Source organism: Camelus ferus, chromosome 2 (genome assembly GCF_009834535.1).
Source record: "Camelus ferus isolate YT-003-E chromosome 2, BCGSAC_Cfer_1.0, whole genome shotgun sequence".
Taxonomy (NCBI): domain Eukaryota; kingdom Metazoa; phylum Chordata; class Mammalia; order Artiodactyla; family Camelidae; genus Camelus; species Camelus ferus.
The window spans coordinates 63,490,730-63,516,027 of record NC_045697.1 but is presented as its reverse complement, the minus strand read 5'-3'; the positions used below and the strand labels follow the sequence as shown (position 1 = coordinate 63,516,027).

At 34.1% G+C, this 25,298-nt stretch overlaps 1 protein-coding gene across 11 annotated transcripts in view; it reads right to left on the bottom strand.

The window, feature by feature from the left end:
- The window catches only part of CCSER1 (coiled-coil serine rich protein 1), a 1,107,668-nt gene that overhangs the window by 565,580 nt on the left and 516,790 nt on the right, over window positions 1-25,298 (bottom strand). For all 11 annotated transcript variants that reach the window (XM_032459742.1, XM_032459692.1, XM_032459747.1 and 8 more), the window contains one exon: window positions 18,267-18,350. In XM_032459742.1, the coding sequence (XP_032315633.1) occupies window positions 18,267-18,350 (84 nt within the window). The remainder of the gene's footprint in view (window positions 1-18,266; window positions 18,351-25,298) is intronic.

Below are 25,298 nucleotides of genomic sequence, written 5' to 3'. Positions count from 1 at the left end.
TGGTTTGCACACAGATGAAGGACAATTGACAAAAGTTATGTAGTTGAAAGGAAAAAAAGTGGTGGGTACAACAGCTTCGAACCCCAGAAGCCTTTAAACACTATCCGGTTAATCTTGGCTGGCTGTCAAACCAAGAACTGTGAAATGTACTAGGAATTGGGAGTTTAATAAATGGACAATTGGCAATTGTGTCTGGAAGTTATAGGAACTTCAAGGAGCTCTCATTACAAAGCACCTGAATTCCAGAAACTTCAGAAGCTCAGATGCCCTTGTAACCACTGGCTTTACATGATTTCTATTTTCTTTGTTCCTTTCAGCCTGATTCTCCAGTCTGAGCATGCTACAGTGAGCAATGATCTAAGGAACAAGATAGTGCAACACTTTTTGCTTCTCCATAGCAATCAAATTTAATTTACATATGCATAGAGACCTATAAGATGTCATTTAAAGAATCTAACTTTGAGCAATTTAACATGGTTAAGCCTCAACTTCCTTGAGGATAAAGAAAAAAAGTATGACAGTGTGATGTGAGATACATAATCAAGTTGCCCAGCATAATACTGACACATGGTAATTGGTACTTAATTGCCACATATACTTCAGTCTATTTTCACAAATGTAAGTGTGAACGAAAATACTGCAACCATATCAGTAAACAAAGAATGCTGAAACCAAGTCATCAGCGGCTGCTGCCACCCCCCAGTGGGGACGGGCCTGCAGCCCAGCCTCTGCAGCCACTCACAATGGTGCACTCTGAGGGTACTCAGAATAAGAAAGGACAGGATACTGGCCCTAGATAGCTAGGTGCTTGTCAAAGGAATGAATTCAGTGAGCCCAAATGCTTGCTTTCTCCCATACATAGAAAAGCACTAAATTCTTTAACTTGAGATGCCTGGCTTTCTTTAGATAACAATCTTTTATTGTTCCAACTACCTGGTCTTTGTCGTAAAGCTCCTATATATTCTAGCTCCTCCCCCACCTCTTTGGAGCAGTCCCTCAGAGCAATCTGAGAGGCTGTCATCCCAGCTCGAGTCCTCCCGCCAAATAAAACATAACTCTTAACTTTTAGGCTGCGCATTTATTTCAGTAGACATAAGTTATGAATGTTTGAGTATGCTCACATTTTAGACCATTTATTGTAAAAAAAAAATAGGTTGACAGTTCTCTAACAGTTTTCTTGTAAAAATAAGGAGCTAACTACATTAGCAATAAATACATGTAACATTTTTATTTTGTTGAATGCTGTTCCCTTAGTTTGATTTCTAGAATATTTTAGATTAGAATCAATTTTGACTTTGCCCTTTCCTTTTTGCTTCTATAATTTTTGATTCTTAGTATTGAGATCATTTTATAGTTCTATTTTCTTCTGTTTTATCACTACTGTTCACTGTGGCATCCATTTTGCATTTAAATTGTTTCACTGTGAAGGAAAAACCGGGCTGGGCTAACAAGATAACTCACAAGTCTAAGTATTGGAATACTGATCTGAGTTCTGCAGGACTAACTTGTAAATCTAAGTTAATTAGTGTTGGTTTGCTGTTTATGTTTTTTTGCTAGCCAGTTGGGTTTTCAAAGATACATATCTGGCTTTGGAATGTTGGTTTGCTGCCTCCCCACCTCCACTTTTGTGATGATAATGCTGCTAAAGCTGTTCCATGCCTATTGGCCTAATACCCCAAGCTTGTACTTTACCCTATAAAACCTCATGCGCACGTCTTGGAGGTGCTCAGAGCTTCGGAGCAGAAGCCCCTCTGAGCCCGCCGGCGTAATACATCTGAGTACTCCCACCCTCCGAGTGGTGCTTGTTTCTTGACTGGCCTGTCGTTTCCGTAACATCACAAGAGCCTTTTAATAATGGGTTTCATTTAGTGTCCTTAAATCAGACACAAGGTGGTCCATGGGAAAGGACACAGTAACAGCAATGACATGTGCCTGTGATGTCCCATATCCTAAGAAAAGCCACCATGCTCCCCTCCAAGCTGTGCAAAGTGCTATAGGTGCTGCTCCGATTTAAGTCCACCTGTTTCATACCACACACCTGCAGCCCTTACCACCCAGTCTGACTCCTATTACCAGGAACAGGAGCTATTGTTTTTACTACGGTATTGGTAAATAGTGAAGGAGAACCACTGTATCCAGTAGTATAGCATTAAGTTCACTGTTTCATGATTTATAAACCTGTTATATGTAGGAGAGAAAAAATTATGCTCATAGAGTCAGATGGATTTTATTTCAAATTCTTATTATCACTTATTATACAGACTTGAACAAATCACGTAATCCCTCTGAGGTTCAGTTTAAACCTAGATGAACTGGAAGTGATAATATATACTTCTCAATTTTATTGTAAGTTACTAAAGTCAGTAACAAGCCTAAAGCATTCAGAGGATGTGTCAAAGAGTAGGAGCTTAGTAAATTATGGCTATTGTTACTAAAATGGTCTGTTTATGCCTGTCTTCCTCATTTGAATGTTGGCTCCTTGAGAGACCATTCAATTGCTTTATCTGTTTAACCCTTGCTGCAGTCAGTCTCTAGCTCAGAAAACTGGTTTTCAAATGTTTAAAGATACTCTATTGTGAAGTAGAATATTACCTTTTTTTATATATAGATGTTTTGTAAAAACATTGTTATAGATAGTTTTATATGTAATTTATTTACACTGATATAGATGTATCTACACAAACATAGCATATATGCACACCACTATGCATTCTTTGGTTGCATATTATTCACACCTTCAAGAATTTGAGAACATGATTTATATATTTTCCACTAATTCTAAGTCTTTGCTATCTTTCTGTCCCATTAACTACTTCAATATTTTCTTTGGTAAATTACTTTAAGCACTGGAATCTCAACTGGTTTAAGAATAAAAGAATGAAGAGAAAACTACTAAGTTATATGACATATCTTATAGAATAAATTTAAGAAGTCTAAAATGCCCAACATGTATACTTTTCAGCTACATGCCTAATTTGGCTATAATATGGCTGCAGGTTCCTTTTAAAACATATATGGCTTTAAGTTAACACACCTTCATACTGGCCTTTAAATTAAACCACAATTATTTCCCCATAGCCATTACCAAACTGCAATATGACAACACCGCGTGATAAAGACTTAAACAAATACGTAGGACTGCCAAGGCAAGTGCAGCAGAATATTCAAGATTGTATCTTTTTTGGCAGGGTACTGGAGGGTGTAAGAATCTGGAGGCTAATCCCCATTATGTATCAGAGGGTATTGTCATATTCACACTGTACATCTGTCTCAGACCTGGCCAGGAGAGTAATTACTGCTGAGATAAGCCTTTTCTGGGATATATGCAATTAATTTGCCTGAAAAGGGAAAGTAGCCTGACATTTTAATAATGTTTAAGTATACCTAATCTCTTTCTTTTCTGTTCCTAATGTTTCCTAAATATAAGAAAGAAAGGATTTGAAAGTACTTACAGCTGTCTGTTCTCATGTAAATCATCCATGGGCCTGTAATATTCTATCTTCAAATGACTGGCATGAAATAATACCATAAATTATAATAGAATGTAGAGCAAGTGGGAATTACTTTTAAGATGAAATCAGGATATGATTTTCATGCATAAAGAATGTTTCTCTTATCAAGGAGGAATTATTCTGTTATTAAAGGTTTAAGAGCATACAATTTTATTCAATTTGAGTTGAGTATGTTTTTAAACCAAATCAAAATTATTCTCTGCAGATTCTTGATAAAGTGCTATTTAGCCCTATGTATTTCTTGGTCTTATTTTTCATCCCCCTCCCTTTTTTACTCTGCATAGTAACCTGATTACATATAATGCTACACTTTCAGTTCTTCAATTACCATCCATTTTTCAAAATCCATCAATTCTACACTGGCCTTCATGAAGCCCCATACTTTGCTATTTAAATGTTAACAAATGAGATGAGAGCTTGGCTTACATTTAAATAAAGCAAATGACATTTTAAGACTGGAGAAAAATGATTGTTTCTGTTTACTTACACTCAAGTAATAATGGAATTTTCAGTATTTGCTTTGAACAAGGACAAAGGTTTAATAACAAAAAAGGTCTAATTTTTATTTAAAATTTTTAAGTGATCTGGCTTTTAAGTTGGTCTTTACCTAGCAGGAGGAAGAAGTGCTAAACTCAGTAATGTACCTACAATAAAAATCAATCAACAAGAAAGCTCAATTGAAATAGAATTGTGAGGCCAGAAGGGGGAGCTTTCATGCCCTGCAACCATAGCAGAGCCCAACGACTCTTCTCTCCTAGAAGAGCTCAGCCAATGAGAGACTGTCACAATTTAGCCAATGAAAAGCCGCTGTACTTCAAACTTTCAATTCTTACAATGGACTGTTTACTATATAGCCCTCTTAACATTCTCCCACCCCTTCTTTAAAGAGTTCTCCTTTCCATGCTGTGAGGGGACCTGCACTTGGCTTGCCTTGATTGTAAACCTCAAATTCCAAATTTCTGTTGGACACAAATAAACACATTTTTGCTGAAGAAATAACTGGCCATCTGTTTTAGGTCAACACTCCTATCTGGATACTTGGAATACATTATTTAAAAAAAACTCTTCTCTAAGAAAAACTGACTTTATGTAATAATCATGATATAAAAAAGTATTAGCAGTGACCAGAAAAAATGCAGCTAGTTAATACTTTGTTGTACTGAATTTTGTAAAAACATGTTTAAAAGTTTTAAGAAACAGTATTTAATAAGAATCTCCAAAAGATACAAGTTAGACAGCTACTAAACATGCTCTGATTTAATGTTTGAAAACTAATGCTAATAAAAAATTATAATAAAATGCACCAATTTTCAAAAAGTTCAGAATTGAAGCTATTAAAATTCAGTGAAATATTTAATGTATTAACTAAAGTTTCTAAGTACTTCCCCCTAGAATATATACCTCACAGTTCTCATTCTTTGTTTAGGTCTGAAATTAAAAAATTTTCCAAATGGTTACATCAAATGTCAGAAATGAAGTAACTGAGGTCCATTCTTTCATCTTTACAGTACCTATGCTCATTGCTCATTCTGAATTTACTGTTGAGCATGTTAATACATAGTACCACAGGTATTAAAAAAAGAAACTAAGCTTAAAGTTTGGTGGGTGGTTCTGAACTATTAATCTTGGTCTGTTTCTCTAACTTAAAATTCTTTCAGTTACCTTTCATTTAAAAATACAATGTTTATTCAAGCATGAGTAATAAAAACATAATAATTGAAGATTTTATGTGTGTAAAATTTTACACAAATTGCATGTGTGTAAAATGTAAAACTCATTTAAAAAATAACCTGGAGTTACTAAATTAGAATTCAGGTCCATGTATATTTTCAGGGAGTAGTCATATTACTGACACTTTCAGAATTGTTGGCATATGGTAATAGTAAATATAGATGATTTTTAGTCAGTTTTATAATTGTTTTAAATACTCCACAGTCAATGTACTCCCTTACTGATTAGCCTAGAAACACATGGGAGTTAAGGTAAGCAATAGCTTTCACTGCCTTCTGACAAGTATTAAATGTTATGTTGGCAAACGGAGGAAGACTATGAAGGCAAACGGACATTTTTGTTTTGTATATTTCTTTGTTTTAATGAGGGCTGTATTAAAGCATATGTTTATTCTTTTAGACAAAGCTAATGAACTTTTCTGCCCAGAAACCTTTGTATTTAAAGGCATTTAAACTGGTCTTTTTAAAAGAAAGGTATGTTTTTAAAGAAACATTGTATCAAATTACATTTGATTCCTTTGATTCCAATAAGCTAGAAAATGAATAGAAGTTTCCAAAGGGAAGAGTTTGAAATGGTAGAAGATATAGAAATTTCAACTCATAAATTACAGATAATTCACTTTTCTAACATGATTATACACAGGACTTCTTTTAATATTTGGTGGAGTAACAGACATCTGAATTACTGGCAAAACAGTAAATTCATAGCATGATATACTGTTTCTAATTAGGACAATTAAATTTCACTCCTCACAGTCAGGTCCAACTAACCTTTCTTCATTTGTAAGTTATCTTCAACTTACTTAAAAATACTTTGAATCAATCCATAAAGATACCAAAAACACTTTCTTCAATTTTTGGTATCATATGGGGCACATTTCTCAGCCATAATATAAAATCATTTATAAGATTTCTGAAACCATTTACGAGATTAATAATCATTTACAAGAAACTATGTGCCCCCCTAAAACACAAGGCTACATTTCACCATCAATGTTTATGATAAATCTCTCAGATTTATTTTTGGTACAAGGTAATGTTTACAATGTTCTTCAGTTTCATACTATCAATAAAATTTACACGGCATTCTTCAACATGACCTTCACTAAACAGGTAATAATCTAAAACTTATTCTTAAGTGAGAAAAAATGCTTTGTATTGTTAAGTAATATAGTTTAAGTTTAACCTAAAATACATAATTATTTTAAATGCAATTATTTTAAGTACCTTTTATTATTAATTATCCTTACTTTTAACCATGTTTAGACTTTTGTTCTAAACCTATACCTATGTATTAAATATAATAAGGTAAATTTATAAAATTCCAAAATCTGAGTGTAGTGGGAGAGGTATTTCTAACATTAAAAAGTTAAATATATTCTACAAAATAAACACACATATTTAAATACATATCCAAATGTTATTTATGTCAAAGAAAAACTTTTCTCTGACTGAATGTTGGTTCTTTTTCATGCCTTCAATTAATATACTGTCCAGCCAACATGCTGAAAATTCTCAAAGTGTGTCACAGCTTTTCATCTCATTTCCTACTGATCTAATAGTTCATAGTAGCCCTCAGCAGTCATCTTGTCCGTGTCACTGGTTTGTTTGATTTTTATTCTCAGATGTGACTTTATTAACTAGAACATAATAATTATGATATTTAAACACAGTAAAATCCTAACTGCTATCATTAAGTGGTTCAATTCTACAAGACCCTTATTTCTCTGTTACAGACTGAGTATTTCTGTCCCCCAAATTTATGTTGAAGTTCTGACCCCCAGTGTTATGTATTTGAGGCTAAGGACTTTGGGGATTTGTTAGGTTTAGGTTATGTCATAACTTGGGTCCCTCATGATGAGGTTAGTGCTCAAAAAGAGGAAGAGTCACAAGACCTCTTTGCCCTCCCCTACCCCCACCCCTTGCTTTCTGTGCCAGCACCAAAGAGGCTTGTGAAGACATAATGGAAAAGCCATCTCCAAGCCAGGAAGAAAGCCCTCACCTGATCCTGAATCTATAGCACCTTGACCTTGGACTTTCAGCTTCCAGAACCATAATGAATGTCTTTTACTTAAGCTAATCAGTTTATGATTACTATACCAGGTTGAGCAGATTAAGACATTCCAACCCACAAAGATCACAGGATGAAAACCATTAGACTCTCCAAATTATTCATTTTCCAAAGATAAATGTTTTATAATCAGAAAAAGAAAATTTGATATTTGTTATTAAAACTGAAGATCAAATTACATAACAGAAATGGAACACTCATATTACTTAAAGGCATTATATTATACTTTCTATGCAGTTATTTTTATATCCTATCATACCACATATAGTTCCCACCACTTAATTTTATATATATAGCCATGTAAATATTATAATCAGATTCTACACAAAAAGTTTTGTAATTTACCAAGTTCACTTTGGATGAATAATATCTGTATTTTTAATATTTTGAGAACTGAAAATTGAGACAAGAAAAAAAATTGCTAAATCAAGTCCCATAGGCAATGAGGCTAGACACTTGTATCCTGATTTTTACCATCACTACAGAGCTTCACTCTCCTCTTCAAGTAAGGATAGGTAAGGTCATAGGAAGATGAATTGAAGAAACTCCTCCTCTGCTCTATTTCTTATCTTCTAACCTAATATAAAGTTTATCAAATCTCTTACATGCTTTGGGCCTCATGTAATGTGGCTGCCAGTGAATTCTCAGTAAGAAGTAAAGTGCAGAGGGGGGATTACATAATACAGTTACCATTTTGAGTTTGCATGTTGGAGGATGCATGAACAAAGTCTCAAGAGAAGAAAGTTTCTAATTTTTTGACACAATATTCTCCCAAATTGATGCTAACTTCTCCTTAGCTGAAGCAGAGGCTGGGGCAGGAAGGCAGGGCTCACAGAGGAAGAGTTCAGGCTCTGATGGGTGTTGAGAGAAAAGAGCAGGTGCAAGACTGTTCTCTTCTGGGCTTAACTGCAGCCAGTTAGACTAGCAGCCAATATGCCTCGGCTGAGGATGAGAAATCAAAGATTCTAGAGAGAACAGCAGTGATAGGAAGTATCCAACCTTGTGAGAAAAATGATACTTTCCTGATTTCTTATCCTAGGAGCATCTGCAGAGTATTTTTGGCTGGGAAAACTGAAGCACAGTCACCCAGATTGGCTAGTTGTGTCCCAACATTTGTAACTGAGGAGAGCCGAGAGTGACAGAAAAAAAAAAACGATGACTAATATCCTTCAAATTTGTTGTGTTGTCACCAGTCAACAGAAGCAGATCCTTGGATCTTTGACCATTTGTGGGTGAAATTTTTCAAATTTACCTTGGTACTGAGGATGAATAGAGGAATTAAGCCAAAGAAAGTAACAGTGGCTCTTAGGGTCAAAGACCCTAGGATGGATTAACAAGCAAAACACGAAAGACCATCCACTTCATGTCCAACAGAAATGCTGTATGGCACCGAAGACAAATGAACAGAATACTAATTTAACAGAATTAAAGCATTTGAATTTAAATATTTACTAGGAGTATAATCATTGTTGACAATCAGATTAGTGGATTAGAGCATCAGTGGAAGGAATCTCAGCTAAAGACAAAACAGTTCAGTCTTGACATATAAAAACCAAATACAGAAATTGGTTTCAAGAGGAACAAAGTCTATAATTTGAAGGAAGACTCGATGAGTTGAATAGGATTACTGAATACCAGTCAGAATTAAGAAAAAATGCCACACATATAGGTATACTATAGAAAAATGCTATGTGCAGCACTAGAATATAAAAAGATGAAAAGTTATTTACTAAGGAAAAAGCACCAAGACCTAGCAATATCATGCTTAGACACAGTATCTATCTTAGCTGAGGGTGCCATAATAAAACAGACTGGGTGGCTTAAAAAGCAGAAATTAGTTTTCTCACAGTTCTGGAGGCTGAAAATCCAAGATCAGGGTACTAGCATGGGTAGGCTCTAGTAAGAACTCTTCCTGGCTTGCAGATAGCTGCCTTCTTGCTAGATGCTCACATGGCTTTTCTTCAGTGCTGGTACATGGAGACAGATTTCTGGTTTTTTTCCTTATAAGGCCGCTATCCTGTTGAATTAAGGCTCTGCCCTTATGAATTCATTTAACTCTAATTACCTCCTAAAAGCCTACTCCAAATACAATCACATTGTGGGTTAGGACTTCAACATATGAATTTGGGGTGACACAATTCAATCCATAACAGTATCTTTTATCTTTCAAGGTAAAGAGATATTCAAAGATCTAGAGACTATATCATTAGTATCCTATCTGAAGGAAACACTTGGGAAAGGATTGTAATCAAGCCATAAATAAGAGACCATAACATGGTGAAAGATGAAGATTGTAAACAGTGATATATAATAAAATCTTTTACTATACATGATTTAAACCAAATAGGTAATATTGTGACTAGGAATTTGCAAAGTCACAAATAATTCTTTTGAAAGAAAAATGTTTCAAAAAACAAAAAAACAAGTAAAAGAACTAAAATCACTAAGTCCTCAGCAAGCTCAGGTGAGGAAAAAGAAATTAAAAACATTTTAAAGATCTCATTTGACGGGACAGTGGTCTTAAAGTTGAGATCATTTCAAATGTTGTTTGGGTTGTTCCAATTTTGTGAACACATTTTTATGAGACCAATACAAGCTATAATTTATTATCAAAATAAAAAATACTATTGATGTAGCCCATGTCACATAGGTAAGGTTAGCCAGTGCCCTTCACATTACCTCATAGCAATGTAGAGATTTTCTTCTATTATAAGCAGTTAGGAGTAAGTATCCCATGTATGACCTAGTCCCTTCCTGTTTTTCATACCAAAACCTTCTGCCCAAAGAGTAGATCACTTGTTTTTTCCAATTACTTGCCCCGCCACATGTACAGTCCTAGGACACTTTGATATTCTAATATTTAATATCCTCTTGGACATCACAAAGTGTGCAAATGATCGACTGTTAAAAAAATTCAGGAAATCTCACCAATGTGATGCAAATTTCAGGGACAATAAATTCAGACATCTTGAAATTGTTCCCAAGAGTACAAACCACTTGTTTTCTTTTTAAACAGAAAAGGGTAAGGTAAAAGTGTGACAAAAATACACTCATGTTAGAAACACAGTTAATGTAGATAATTTGCTCAAACATCAATATATAAACTAACATCAAGACTGAGTTTCTAAATATATTAGTGCTTTGTAAAGTCTACTGACCCATCTGATCCATCTATTGGTGAAAGAGAATCTGAACCAAGGTAGTATCTCTGAAATCAGAGTAGAGAAAGAATGTTTGAAATGTGCATTTAATGCTTGAAAGGAACTATAATAGAACACTTTGTCCACAATTTCACTTGTTAACATTAAACAGGCATGAGCATTAATAGTATGTGCTATGACTAAATGATGTCTCTCAGATTTATGCTGTGAAGCCCTAACACCCAATCTGATGGTATTTGGAGATGGAGGGTGGTCTTCGGGAGACACTGGGTTTAGATGAGGTCATGAGGGCAAGGTCCTCATGACAGATTAGTGCCCTTCTAAGGAAACTTGCACCCCTTTCTCCATCTCTCCATTTTCATGCACATGCACTCAGCAAAGCCCATGTGAACACATAGCTAGAGCGCTCATGAGAACCCAACAGTGCTGGAAACTTGATCTTTGACTTCTAGCCTCCAGGACTATTATAAAATAAATTTCTATGGTTTTAGCTACCCAGTCTATGGTGTCTTGTTATGGAATCTCTAGTGGCCTGAAACACCATGCCAACAGTTATTTATAGAATAGTCGAAGGGAGGCCCAACCCTTCTGCAGAACTTGTACTCAGTTAACTACAAGAAAAAAATTAGAAAGGCAGTTCGGTGAGCTCAGGGATAAAATTAATGAACAGAAGGAATGTATTATCAAAAAGACTGAAACTCTTAAAAAACACAAATTCTGGAGCTGAAGAGTTCAATAAATGAGATGAATGCATTAAAAAGCACTTGAAATAGAGTGATATGGAAGAGAGAACTGGCAAACTCGTACATAGAAATCTAGAAGTAATACAAGTTGAAGAGGAAAGAATTAAGGTATTTTTAAGTGAGGAAATTTTATGAGCACTAACTATTAGTGCAAAGATTAGGATAAGGCGTATTCCAGAAGGAGGAGGAAAGCAGAGTTTATTTAAAGAAATAATAGCTGAGAACTTCCCAAACCTGGAGAAGGAACTAGATGTACAAGCCCATGAAGCTGAGAGAACTAATTACCTCAAAGCAAAAAACTTCTCCAAGATGCATATTCAAATTCTCAGAAGTCAATGACAAAGGATTTTAAAGGTCATCAGGGAAGGAAAAAAAGTCCCTTAAAAAGGTACCCACATTAGGCTATCAAACTTTTCAGCAGAACCTCTAGAGGCCAGGAAGGAGTGGAGTGACATTCTAAAAACACTGAAAGATAAAGACTGCCAGCTAAGAACACTATTCAGCAAAGTTATCATTCAGACGTGAAAAAATTAAAGACCTTCCCAAACAAGAGCTGAGGGAGCTCATCACCACTACACTGCCAACAACAACCACTGAAAGGTGTTCTACCAGAAACATGAAGGCAAAAGTACACAAAACTTTGAGTAAGATGATAGGTACACTCAGAAAATTGCAACTGTTTCAGAATAGGTTTTTAAACACTTTATTATAGCATAAAAGTTAAAAGGGAAACCAGAAAAAAATATAGCTACTACAATTTGGTAACAAACTCACATGAAAAAGGATAATTCAAGACAATGAAAAAAGAAGAGGGAAAGAATGGAACACATATAGCCAAATAAAGATAAGATACTATCAGCAGAAAAAGGACTATTCTATCTATGAGACATTTTATACAAACCTCATGGTAACCACAAAACAAATCTAGAGCAGAGATCCAAAATGAAGAAAGTAGAAAAACAGAACATCATCAAAAATTTCAGACAGAAACACAAGGGAAAATTCTTAAAAATGGAGAAATAGAGCTACCAGAAAACAAGATAAAATGGCAGTACTAAGTCCTCATCAATAATCACCCTAAATGTAAATGAACTGAACTCAGAGTGGCTGGATAGATTCAAGAACAAGACCCAACTATATGCTGCCTCCAGGAGACTCATCACACTCTAAAGACAAACATAGGCTCAGGGTGAAGGGATTGAAGAGGATACTCCCAGCAAATTGCAGCCAAGAGAAAGCAGGTATAGCCATACTCAGACAAAAAAGACTTTAACGCAAAAAAAAAAAAAAAAAAAAAAAAAAAAAAAGCCATGAGAGAAAGATTAACAATACATACTGATAAAGTAGATAATTCATTGAGATAACTCAACTATTAATACTCACACAACATATGAGCACCAAAATGTTTAACAATCATATACAGATCTAAAAGGAGAAACTGACAGCAACATGAGACTTTAAACATTCCACTAACATCAATGGACAGACCATCCAGGCAGCAAGTCAACAAGGAAACAGCAGCCTTAAATGAAACATTAGACCAATTGGATTTGCTAGACTTGAACAAAACATTCATCCAAATGCAGAATACACATTCTGCAACTGCACATGGAACTTTCTCAAGGATAGATCACATAATGAGATACAGGTCAATAAATTTAAGGCTACTGAAATCATATCACACATCTCTTCCAAACACAATGGTATGAAACCATAAAACCAACTTCAAGAAGAAAGCTGAGAAGTATGTGGAGGCTGAATTACATGTTACAGAACAACTATTACAACAATTAGTAAATCAAAGGAGAAATAAAAATACCTGAAGACAAATGAAAATACAACATATCAAAAGCTGTGTGATGTAGCAAAAGTTGCACTAAGAAGTTTATAGCAACACAGGTCTACCTCAAAAAACAAGAAAAATTTCACGTAAATAATCTTACACTGAAAGGTACTGGAAATATAATAGATGGAGTCCAAAATCAGAATAAAGAAAGGAAATAAAGATCAGAGTGGAAATAAGATAGACACTAAAAAGACAATACAGAAGATCAAACTAAGAGATGGTTCTTTAACAATTTATAAATCTCTAGTTAGACTAAGAAAGAGAAGGCTCTGATAAAGTCAGAAACCAGAGGAATGACAACAGATACCACAGCAATACAAAGGACATTTGTTCATTAGAATAAATAAACAAATTATTAGAATCATACAACTAGGACTGAATCATTAAGAAGCAGATCTGAATAAGCTGATCGTTAGTATGGAAGTTGAAATAGCAATCAAAACCCTTGTAAAAAACAAAAGTCCAGGACCAGACTACTTCACAGATGAATTCTACCAAAGAATTTAACACCCATCCTTCTCGAACTCTTCCAAAAAGTTGAAGAGGAAAGAATTTTTTCTAATTCATTTTACCAAGTGATAACCAAAATCAAACGAAAAGGAAAGTACAGGTCAGTATCTCTGATAAACAGATGAAAAAATCCTGAACAAAACATAGCCAATCAAATACAATAATACATTTTACTAATGGATCACACACCATGATCAAGTGGGATTTATTCTGAGGATGCAGTTCAATATCTACAACAACAGAAGAAATGAAAAATCTGATGTGCTACACTACAACCTTAACAAAGGATAAAAACCATATCATTAATTGATGCAGAAAACTGTTTAAGGATAAATACAAATTTATAATAAAAATTCTCAGTAAAGTTATAGAAGGAATGTACTTGAACATAATAAAGACCATACATGACAAACTCACAGCTAATATACTCAATAATGAAAAACTGAAAGCTGTCCTTCTAAAATCAGGAGTAAGATAAGGATCCCTCTTCTTGCCACTCTTATTCAAGAGAGTGTTGAATCTAGCCAGAGCAACTAGGTAAGAAAAATAAAGCACATCCAAATTAGAAAGGAAGAGATAAAACTGTCACTGTTTGTGGGTGACATGATTTTATACATAGAAAACCCTGAAGACTACCAAAAAAACAGTTAGGAATAATAAAGGAATACAGTATGGTTGCAGGGTGCAAAAACATACAAAAATCTATTGCATTTCTGTATGCTAACAATGAGCTAGCAGAAAGAAAAAGAAAATAATCCCACTTAAAATCACGGAAGAATACACGTAGGAATAAATTTAACCAAAGAGAGAAAGTGAAGACACAAATGTAAAGATAATCTGTGCTCATGGGTTGGAAGAATTATCATTGTTATAACGTCCATATGATCTAAAGTTATCTATAACATCGATTCAGTCTCTATCAAAATCCCAAGGACATTTCACAGAAATAGAAGAAAACTTCTAAGATTTATATGGAACTAAAGAAAATCCTAAATAGCCAAAGCAACCCCAAAAATAAAGAATAAAGCTGGAGGTATCACACTCTGATTTCATACTATTGCAAAGTCATAGTAATCAAAACAGCATAGTATTGGCAGGACAACAGATAGATCACTGGAACACAACTGAGAGCCCAGAAATAAACCTACCTGTATATGGACACAATTAACAAACAACAAACATACAGTGAAGAAAGGGTAATCTCTTCAGTAAGTAGTATTGGGAAAAGTACACAGCAACATGCAAAAAAAAAAAAAAAGAAAAAAAAAGAAACTAGACTACTGTCTCACACTATACATACAAATCAAGTCATAATGGATTACAGATTCAAATTTAAGACCTGAGAAACCATGGAACTCCTAAAAGAAAACATAGAACACTCTGACATTAGTCTTCGCAATACTATTCTAGATAGGTCTCTTCAGGCAAGGGAAACAACAGTAAGCCAATGGGACTACATTGAACGAAAAAGTTTCTGCACAGTAAGAGACCATCAAAACGGGAAACAACCTACTAAATGAGAGAAGATACTATAAGTCATATATACCATAATATCCAAAATATACAAAGAACACATACAACTCATTATCAAAAAAAAAACACACACAATTAAAAAGTGGGCAGAGAACTAAATAGACATTTTTCCAAAGACAACATACAGGTGGCCAACAGATGCATGGATAGATGTTCAAATGTCACTATTAGGGAAATGCCCATCAGAAGCTTAATGAGATACTACCTCATGCTTGTTAGAATGGCTATTATCAAAAAGGCAAGAAGTGTTTGCCAGGTTGTGAAGAAAAAGGAATCCTCATACACTGTTGGTGGAAATGTAAGTTGGTACAGCCACAATGAAAAATATGGAGGTTCCTCAAAAAATTAATAACAGAACTACCACATGATCCAGCAATTCCACTTTTGGGTATTTATCAAGAAAATATGAAAACACTAATACAAAAAGGAATTTACCCTTATGTTCAAAGCAGCATTATTCTCAATAGTGAAGATATGGAAACTGAGTGCCAATCAACAAATTAATGGATAAAGATGATACAGCATATACGCACAATGGAGTATTACTCAACCATAAAAAAGATGAAATCTTGCTATTTAATAACATGAATGGACCTTGAGGGTATTATGCTAATTGAAAAAAAATCAGATGAAAAAAATGCCATATGATTTCACTTATACATGTAATTAAAAAACCAAAGAAATAAAAAAAGCCTAAACCCAACAAAACAGATATACAGAATAGAGTGTTCCCAGAGGAAAAGCAGCATTGAGGGAGGAGAAATGGGTAAAGGGTCAACTGCATGGTGATGGATGGAAACTAAATTTTTCGTGGTGAGCACACTCTACAGAAACAGAAATGTAATGTTTTCCACATCAAACAAAGTGTCATATACCAACACTACCTCAAAAAATTTACAAGTAAAATAAAACCATTTATTTTTCCACAACCCTACACTGATCCTAACTTTTTAATACAACTCCTAAAAATATCAAAATGAGGCTAAGTTTTTTAATTCCAACTTTACTTAATTTGTATATAAATTCTTTATTGGCATAGTTACATCTAAATTTGATATATAGTGTATAAAGATTTAAAAAGTGTATGTAGATAGAAGTGCTTTGATAATAGAAGTTAAGATATGAGAAACCCATGACAAACTAAACTAAAATTACAGGTTATGAATTAAGAGTACAAGACTTGGTCTAAAATGTTTTGAAATTTTCAAATTTAGGAAGTTAAGGTATAGATGTTAAGTTTAATGTCCACCTTGTCAAAATGTCACAAGTTACTTATCAGATTCAGAAACACTAGGACCTAATTTTCAATGGATCCAAGTGCATTACTTTTATGTGATTGCCACTTCTCCATGCTCCAAATTCAGTTTAATAACTTTCTTTTTAACAATATTTTTTCTTCCTTAAATTCTTAAATCATCTGTGTATTTTCTTCTTTAGGTAGAGTCTTCTTTAAAACAAACTATTTCTAAAAGTTAATTTTCCTTTTTGAACTATTCAAGATGACTATGCAAACTACATAGTACAAAAAATTAAAATGGTACCTTGATTGTTACCTGCAAAATTTTAGAGGCTAAGAGGTCAATTTGGGTAATTCAAGTTCAAAGGAAAAAAATATTTGCACCTCATTTTACTCAGTCAACCAACAGAGGACTTTCTGGAGGGAGTATTACTAAATTACCTTAATTATAGCTATGTAACATTGGCTCTGGGAGTAAGAATTTTCTTTTTCATTTCATACAACAAATAAGGTCTTATTTCTTATATATGTTAAGTTTTACACCTCATCATAACTAATGTTGAAGGGGGGAAAAAAGAACATTTCTGAGTTAATTGTCCAAAATAAGCATTCTTTAACAAAATTTTCTGCTGGGTTAAACTGATGATTTTATGCATCCATTCATAAATATCTATATATGATTTTTACTCAACTCAAAGAAAGCTTGATTACATAAAATATATCTCTAGGGTTATATTAAATATAGGAATGCCTTCATGTAATTGAGTTTATATTATCAATTACTTATAAAAAGTTACCCCCAGTAATGTAAGACATGCTCCTTTTGTCTGTAATACTATTACTATTTTAAGTACTGGTTTATGGGTTTTCTAAGGAAATATGTTCATGGGACCAATAATTGGCATTAACCCAGTCAAAGGTCTGGTTTTAGTAAATGTTGTCAGTTGTCGAGAGTAAAATATGCTCTACATTTGTCTGCTATCTCACTAATATGTTCTCAGACGCTTGATGGCCTATAAGATCTATTTTGTCATTTAATTGTATTTAATAATTACCTAATACATCATTGTTAGTGTACTCAAATCTGAAATCAAAGAATATTATTGATTAGGGTTTGTTTTTTGATCCTGATAAGGAGTCAGGGTCTCTCATTGTATAGTATATCTTTATTTTACTGGTATTAAGAGCTCTTGATTAATTTTTAAAGATAATTCATTGCTTTTTCATTTTTGTTTTAGACAACTCATTTTTATTTATATCCCGATTAAGTGTGTTTTCTTGCAAAATACTATTCATATATATAAATTGAAAATACATACCTAGAAAAGTAATGCCCCCTGCTATTCTTGTTACCTACCAAATGTGTTATGTTAGGAAAGTATGATTACATTTTTTATGATATCACATTAAAAAACCCTGAAAACATGAACTATACACATTTCATATTTTTTGTAAATTTTACATTTGGATTTATATATCTTTATTAACAAAAAAATCTTATTAAGTTTATGCATTTTTGGTAGCTTTATAAAAAAGCAAAATGTTTTTGTTTGCAAAATTGAGCACTTTGCTTTATATTACATGATTGTATCTCTAGGTATGGCAGTATGAAGTTAAATCTGGCACTTCACAAAAAACGTGGGTTTAGCTTTCATAATTTGACAGGTACAACTGAAATGTCTAATTCTGGTTCAGTAATCTGTTTCTGGAATTGTACAAAGCTAAATACATACTATAAAACATTCTAATTTTCAGGTTGTCAAAACCTCATTACTGTAGGATTATAAAATTCATAATCATAGTGAATCATTAATAGTTCATAAACCATTAATAACGTTCATGTTAATAAGGTTGTTGTAGGGTTTCTAACAAATTAGCTTGCAAGGAAAATACACTTGTGTGTCAGATATTGTTCACACTTACCAGTTCTTCCTGAAGTTGGGAAATGAGTTCATCCTTCTCTTTCAGTTGCAGTTTCAGCAGTGAGCATTCATCTTTCATGATATCCTATAAAAACATCAAAAAGACAGCATAATAAATAGGCTTAGTCCTTTCACTTTGCTCTTAATAAGGAAAGTTAGCTTCACACAGCGGGAGATAATTGCCTTTGACTAATGAAACTTATATTTCCTCTAAGGTGTGGTATTTTCCACAACATACTCTATGCTATGTTGCAATACAAGCTGATGTATTCAAAGATATTATGCTATATATAATGTCTAAACACATATTTTTTTCTGATTGACTTTTCTTTTTATTTCCCTTTGTCCATTTTGTTCCCTAAAAGAGAAGTCAAGGATTCATCTTCAATTCTGTCTTCCCATTCCTGTGCATACATAATCTGTGGAATAAAAATTAAAGGACATAATTATAACAAAATGGTATGTAAAGTTAATTATTAATTCTCAAACCAATGGCCTTGGTATAGGCTTCATCTTTAATGATGTCTCTGCAACATGTCCCTCTCACTAGAGCTTTCTATGTGGGCACTGAATCTTGTCACTCTACATTGAACACTCAGCCACAGCCTACATGTACACAAAACATTCACATCCATGACCTCTATTATTCTATGCTGGATAACTCTCACAGACACCTAATCTAGACTTATCTTCCGAGATTCAACACAAATTAAACTATTTAGTGAGCATATACTCGGTACTGTCTCACAGACATTCCAACTCAAACTTTCTCAACATCTTTTTCCTACTCCAAAACTTCATTTCTATTTACTTCTCCCATCATCTTATTTCCTAAAATAACCAGAAAGTCATTGTATATTTTCAGCTTATACTCACTCTGAACCAAATCTGGTACCAAATTCTTTCATGTCTGTTTCCTTGGTATTTCTAGGACTCATCCCTCTTTATTCCTCATTGATTTACTCTAGGTATCCACTGCTTCTTATGTTACTACAGTAAGACTCCAAATGATTCTGTGTCTATCCCTTTTCCCTATCTGCCAGAGATATTTTCCTAAATGAGAATTACATCATTTCTTTTTTGTATAGTTTCTCAATACAGTTAATCATATATAGTATATTCTTTACTATAGCACACAGTGCCTTTCATTATCAGCTATTGCTTGTTTCTGGAGCGTCAGTTTTTCATTTAGTTTTCTTACAAACTGTGCTCATCCCCACAGAACCGAGATGCAGAATGTTGCTTTGGGTCTCCTTGCTTCACACATGCACATCTCTGGGTTATACTGCCTTCTACCCACTGCGTCCCTCTATCCCCCAATTTCTCAGGATTTAGGAGGTATTTCAAGCATCATTCCTTTTTCCAGGAGGGAGCTTTCCTTTGTTGGCTGAGTTATGTTTCCCTTGAGGGTGAGGGCATGCTCTACTGCATCTAAATCATGTATCATTTCATACAATACTAATACTTCAAGTGCCATTTGCTTGTTTCCCAGCATCATTAGACTAGTCCCCCACCCCCACCGCTTGAGCAGACAGACTTTCATTAGCATATTACCAGTACCAAGCATTGCAAATGACACACATTAAGATATTCAAGTCCGCATTTGCTTCCGATAAAATTACCAAATAAACAGTATAAACACTAGGGAGAATTCCCATTTTTTTCTGAATGGGGTAACTTTACCTAAGTTGACAAGGAAGAAAATAGCTAACGAATTACAGAAGACAGTATTTGTTTATTCTGCTTCTCAGGGTGTTAAGTTTCTACTCCTTCTACTAAGCAATACAGAACACATGATTCAAATTAATACCGTCTTTCATTTGCGGACAGACAGCTGACTGGGAGACGCTAATTATCTGTTCCTTTTATTTTGCAGCAGCCCTATTTCTTCCCTAAATCATGGGCCTTAGTAGGTAGAGCTTTTTAATGTTTGTTTTCATAGATTCTAAATTTAAATGTAACAAATTACCAAGTTATTGGTGAAAAGGCTTAGCCTGCTCCACAAGGCAAAGAAAATTCAGTAGACTTAAAAGGTAGGTAAGAAAACAATCATGTCTCTTAGAGTCAGAGACATCTAGGGTCAAATCCTCGTTACTTTACCTCCCTCTGCTGTTTTGAGCTAATTAATGAACTTCTTTGGGCCCCCTGGACATTACTGTGGAAGTTGACGGTAACTCCAGACTATAAACTAACCAGTAACAATAACGCTACTGTATTAGTATTTATATTCACAAAGTCATGCTTAATATCGCACTTAAGAAAAACTACCTCCCTTCATAAATTACAATGTTGTCACAGGTTGGGTTCTGTAGGAAACAAAAAACTGAGGTAGAGTTAAGGGTACAAAAGATTTATTAAAGAGTAAATCCGCATGAAAAGAAAAGTAAAAGAATAAGAACTGGTCAGGGAAACAGTGGGCCATGACTCCTACCTGACGAAACCGCCGCCGCCAACTAACCGAGGCGCGCCAACAGCAAGGCCGCCCGTGAGAGGAATACCGCGAGAAGGGAAGTGGGCGGGCCCTTGTGCCACCCGCTGCACAGTCATTGGTTGGGAGCTGCCTCGAGAAGAACTAGATCTCAGCTGCAGTTACTCAATTCATTGCTTCGACCCACCCAGAGACGAGCTGAAGCAGGCCCTAAAGGCACTAACAGCTGAAGGCAGTCAGCTACCCGCAGGACTTGCAGCTGGGTAGTAAGTCCTTTATTGAAAGGGGATCTGAGCCTCAGCCTGAACCTACTCCGATTGTTATTTGACAATTAATAACCAATAGTTTTTTGTATATTAATTCGTAAATATGTTGTTAATTAATTAGTTTAAAATGAAGATTTACCTATATCATGGCTAATAGGAATTGAAAGAAACTTGCCCTTCCAAAAACATGCTCACTTTCCACAATTCTCTGATTTCCTCCCCCCTCACTCACACCCCGGGAAGCTTTTTCAAGAAGTTCATAATCTCACACCTTTTTTTTTTTTTAATATTTTTTTTAATTTATTACTTTTTTTGTTGAGGGAGGAGACAATTAGGTTTAATCATTTATTTATTTTTAGAGGAGGTACTGGGGATTGAACCCAGGACCTTGTACATGCTACACATGCACTCTACCACTTGAGCTATCCTCTCCCCCCTTATGAGCTCACAGCCTTAAATCAGGTTGGTGCTGATATATCATTTGTACTTATTTGTGGAATAACACATATTAAATATTTATCATATGTCATCAGAAGCCAATTTATAAAAACCTCTATGAATGATTTTGCAGATGACTCTCAGTTACCTAGAGTTTTGTTTTTAGTTGTTAAATGTATACATGGCAAAATTCAGAAGTACCTGTCTAACACACAAAATGAAAACTCTTGAACAACACTTACTCTCAAGTGAAGACGACTCTCAAATGAATTAATATGGCCTCAATATTCTCACTATATTTGCAGAATTCTGGGTGGGGCTTTGGTCACCAGCTTCTCACGTTGACTGCCTGAGTTGAATCATTCCCAAATTTCTGACTTACAAAATTGTGAACAAAAGTATAGTTGTAAGCCACTAAGTTTTGAGATGATTTGTTATATAGATCACCAGAACGTATGGACAAACTCCAAATTATTAGAATTAGAATTGGTATAAATCATGACACATTATAGTTGTACAAAAATATATACAGGTAATTTTTAAAATAAAATATTCTGTGATTTAATTTATGATATGGGGATTTAAATTATGTCCTATTTAGTGTAACTTTCAAATAGCTCATTTCATGCATTAAAGAAATATTTATGTTCTCATTGTATATCCTACTGGAGAATCAGAAATACAAATATAAAATTTCATTAAAAACTATCTTATTCTTGTACTTTTATTTTCTAAATTTGGAAAGTTAGAGCCAGAGAAATGAATATTTGGGTAATTTGCCCTAAATTCAGTTAGCTGACTCCAGTCCCATATATTCTATAATTTATTTTTGCCTGGAATTAGAATCACCTCATTATTTAAGACTTGTATGAACAGAAATCAAGTGCCAAAAAATTAAAGGCAAGTAGAGTCTGTAAATCACCTTGAAAATGATCTTATGCTGAAATTAGAAATGCAGATGAAAAAAAATCAAATAATTTCTAACTCACAAACTTCCACATAATTCCTCAGGTAAAATTATGAATATGATTCTTGGCTACCAGTTACAAAAATATATCAAAATTTGTATTGAGTCATCATGACTTTTTCTATTTATAGACTTTTCTTCTCTCTGGAGGGCTTTTCTTTATGATTTACAAGCAGTTTTCCATTCTTGTAAGTGAAAAGCTCAAAAGATTAAAAAAGTAAAGGAAACTGACAATGCTACCAGTGTAAACAAGGACAGACTGTTACGAACAAGTGAAAAAAAAAAAAAGAGAGAGAGAGAGAAGAAATAGGAATGTGGTAGGAAAGGACAGCAGGGCAGAGATTAGAAAACACAATAAAGTATAATAATTGATAATGTATTTTGCTACTCTGCCTAAATAACTGACCTCCTGTAACTCATATTAACTCAGTTTTAAAGTAGCATGCTATCTCCAACACCTGGTAGCCAGTGAAATAAATCAATGCAGGCGTATAATCATCTAAACAAGACCATAAGAGGATCTGTTTTTCAAACATTGAAAACAAATTCAATAAAAACACAACTCTAATTCTTTATTATTTAGTTTAAAATAATTGAAAAATATTTTATAAATCATTTCAGTATGAATAATTGCTAGATGATGCAATAAAATTTTTTTTTAGAAACATTCAATTAAAAACATCTAGATTTGACTATAAAGTCACTGATTTAAGAGATGAACATTCCATTGATTTACAACAACTGTGCTTTCTTACTAAATATTGTTTTCATGGAAATAAAAAAATTTTAAGAAGGCCTAATAGGTGTTCAAAGGGTGCGCACAGTATCTTAGAAATGTATCTTTTATCATATAAATCAAATCAGGAAACCCAAGCATTATCCCTTTACACAGTGGTATACTATCTATGAATTTCAAGCAATTAAAAAGATCAGCATAATCTTTTCATTTGCAAGTGTTACTCTTAGGAAATCTTAAAACTTCTTACTAATCTCCATCACTCAAGATAATAGCAGTACTTTATATTTTTATATGGACTTAAACATTTATAAAGCACTTTTACGTACAGAATTTTTTTTTGCTGTCAGAATCTTTTTTGGCCAGTTATTGAACATTTCTAGGCTAAGTAGGGCTTTAAGAATAGAAATGAAGCAGAGAAAACAATTGTAGCAAAGGTCAAACAAAAGGAAACCATTAATAATAATACCAAGACCCTTAAATTGTGTTCATTAGCTTCTCCACAGAATTCATTGTATTTTGATGATTTTTGTAATAGTTAAAAACATTAGCCTCCACTAAGAAATTTGCTAAGATGTTACAACAGTTCCATGAGACTACGTGCTTGTCTTTTCCAAGTTGTTAGAGTCCTTTTAGATTCACCTTCTTCTATTAATAAGAAAAAAATTGGGTTGTATAACTCTTCTAACATAATGTTCTACATCTTACTCAATTTTTCTATACAGTAAGTGGACAGAGCATATTAACCTAAGTCATAATCCCTACAGAAGATACTTACACAAAGTTTTCACTTTTCTGTTCTTTATTTCATACAGTTATTTGGTGAAAATTGGAAACAACAAACATTTGTGTTTCATTTTCTAAAGCCTTCTTAAAATGATAGTATTTTGCAGGTAGAAGGATGAAAATCAAATTTCTCAGTGTCAAATTTCTAACTCAAATTTCTGAGTTAGTAGCCATAGCAAATTAGTTGCCCGATCTCCTAAACCCATGGGTTTCACCACCATCAATTAGGAAATATACTTAAGGCATAAATATCTTTAAAACCTCATCAACAATGAACTTCTCAATACAGAATGTCAACAAGTGATAGAGTAATACTAATTTGTCCCTTTGTACTTGCTTGATACAAAATTCTTGAAGAAATAAATATCTTTAAGAGGTCTTGAGATTATCTGAAGTCAGCACTTTTTTTTTCTCACAGAAGACAGGCACACTTGTCACATTATAGTTGTATTTCTTAAACAGGGAAAGCAACCTAGTGATCCTTCTCACAATGCAGAATATACAAGAAAAAAAATTAATGGTTAAAAACACCCTTTTAAAAGTCCCTCTCTGTTGTGAAGTCACGTTTACTTGCTTTTCATGAAGTTTTAGGTAAGAAGGAGGGGACATCTTACCTCCCAACATCCTGAATAAAATAAGAATTATGTTTGAGCATAACTATAAACTTTAGTTTCTGGGAAGGAAAAGCAACCAAAGACATCAAATGCATCTCCTTCCTCACCTATAAGTATGTAATACAGCTGTTTTATTTGTTTGGTACAGAGTCACAGACACAGAAAACAAACTTATGGCTACCAGGAGGGAAGAGGGTGGGAAGGGATAAATTGGGAGTTCAAGATTTGCAGATGTTAACTACTATATGTAAAATAGATAAAACAACAAGTTTATACTGTCTAGCACAGGAAACTATATTCAGTATCTTGTGGTAACCCATAATGAAAAAGAATATGAAAACAAATATATGCACGTATATGTATGACTGAACTATTATGCTGTACACCAGAAATTGACACAACATTGTAAACTGACTATACGTCAATTTAAAAAAAATAAAGGTAGAATAAAATCCTATCTTGACTTAGTTTTGAGACTCTGGCTAGAGGCCAATTAGTTCTTCTTCTCCAATGGCTGATCAAGTCCACATTCCAAACACTTTCTTTATGGGGCCCTCACACTCCAGGGCCGTTATGTACCAGCCCCATCAGGCCAGGTACCAGGCAAATACAGACAGCCTCTCTGCCCCAGAGCTCTTAAAATTATTTGAATTAGCCAGTCCTCAGAAAGTGCTGGAAACTGAGCTAATCCCATTCTACTAGCCATATGTAAACTGCCCTCTGTAGCTCTGATTTACTGTTACTTTGTCCCCAGGGGGCAATCTCCTGCATGACCCTGCCTGGCAGTCTTCTCTCATT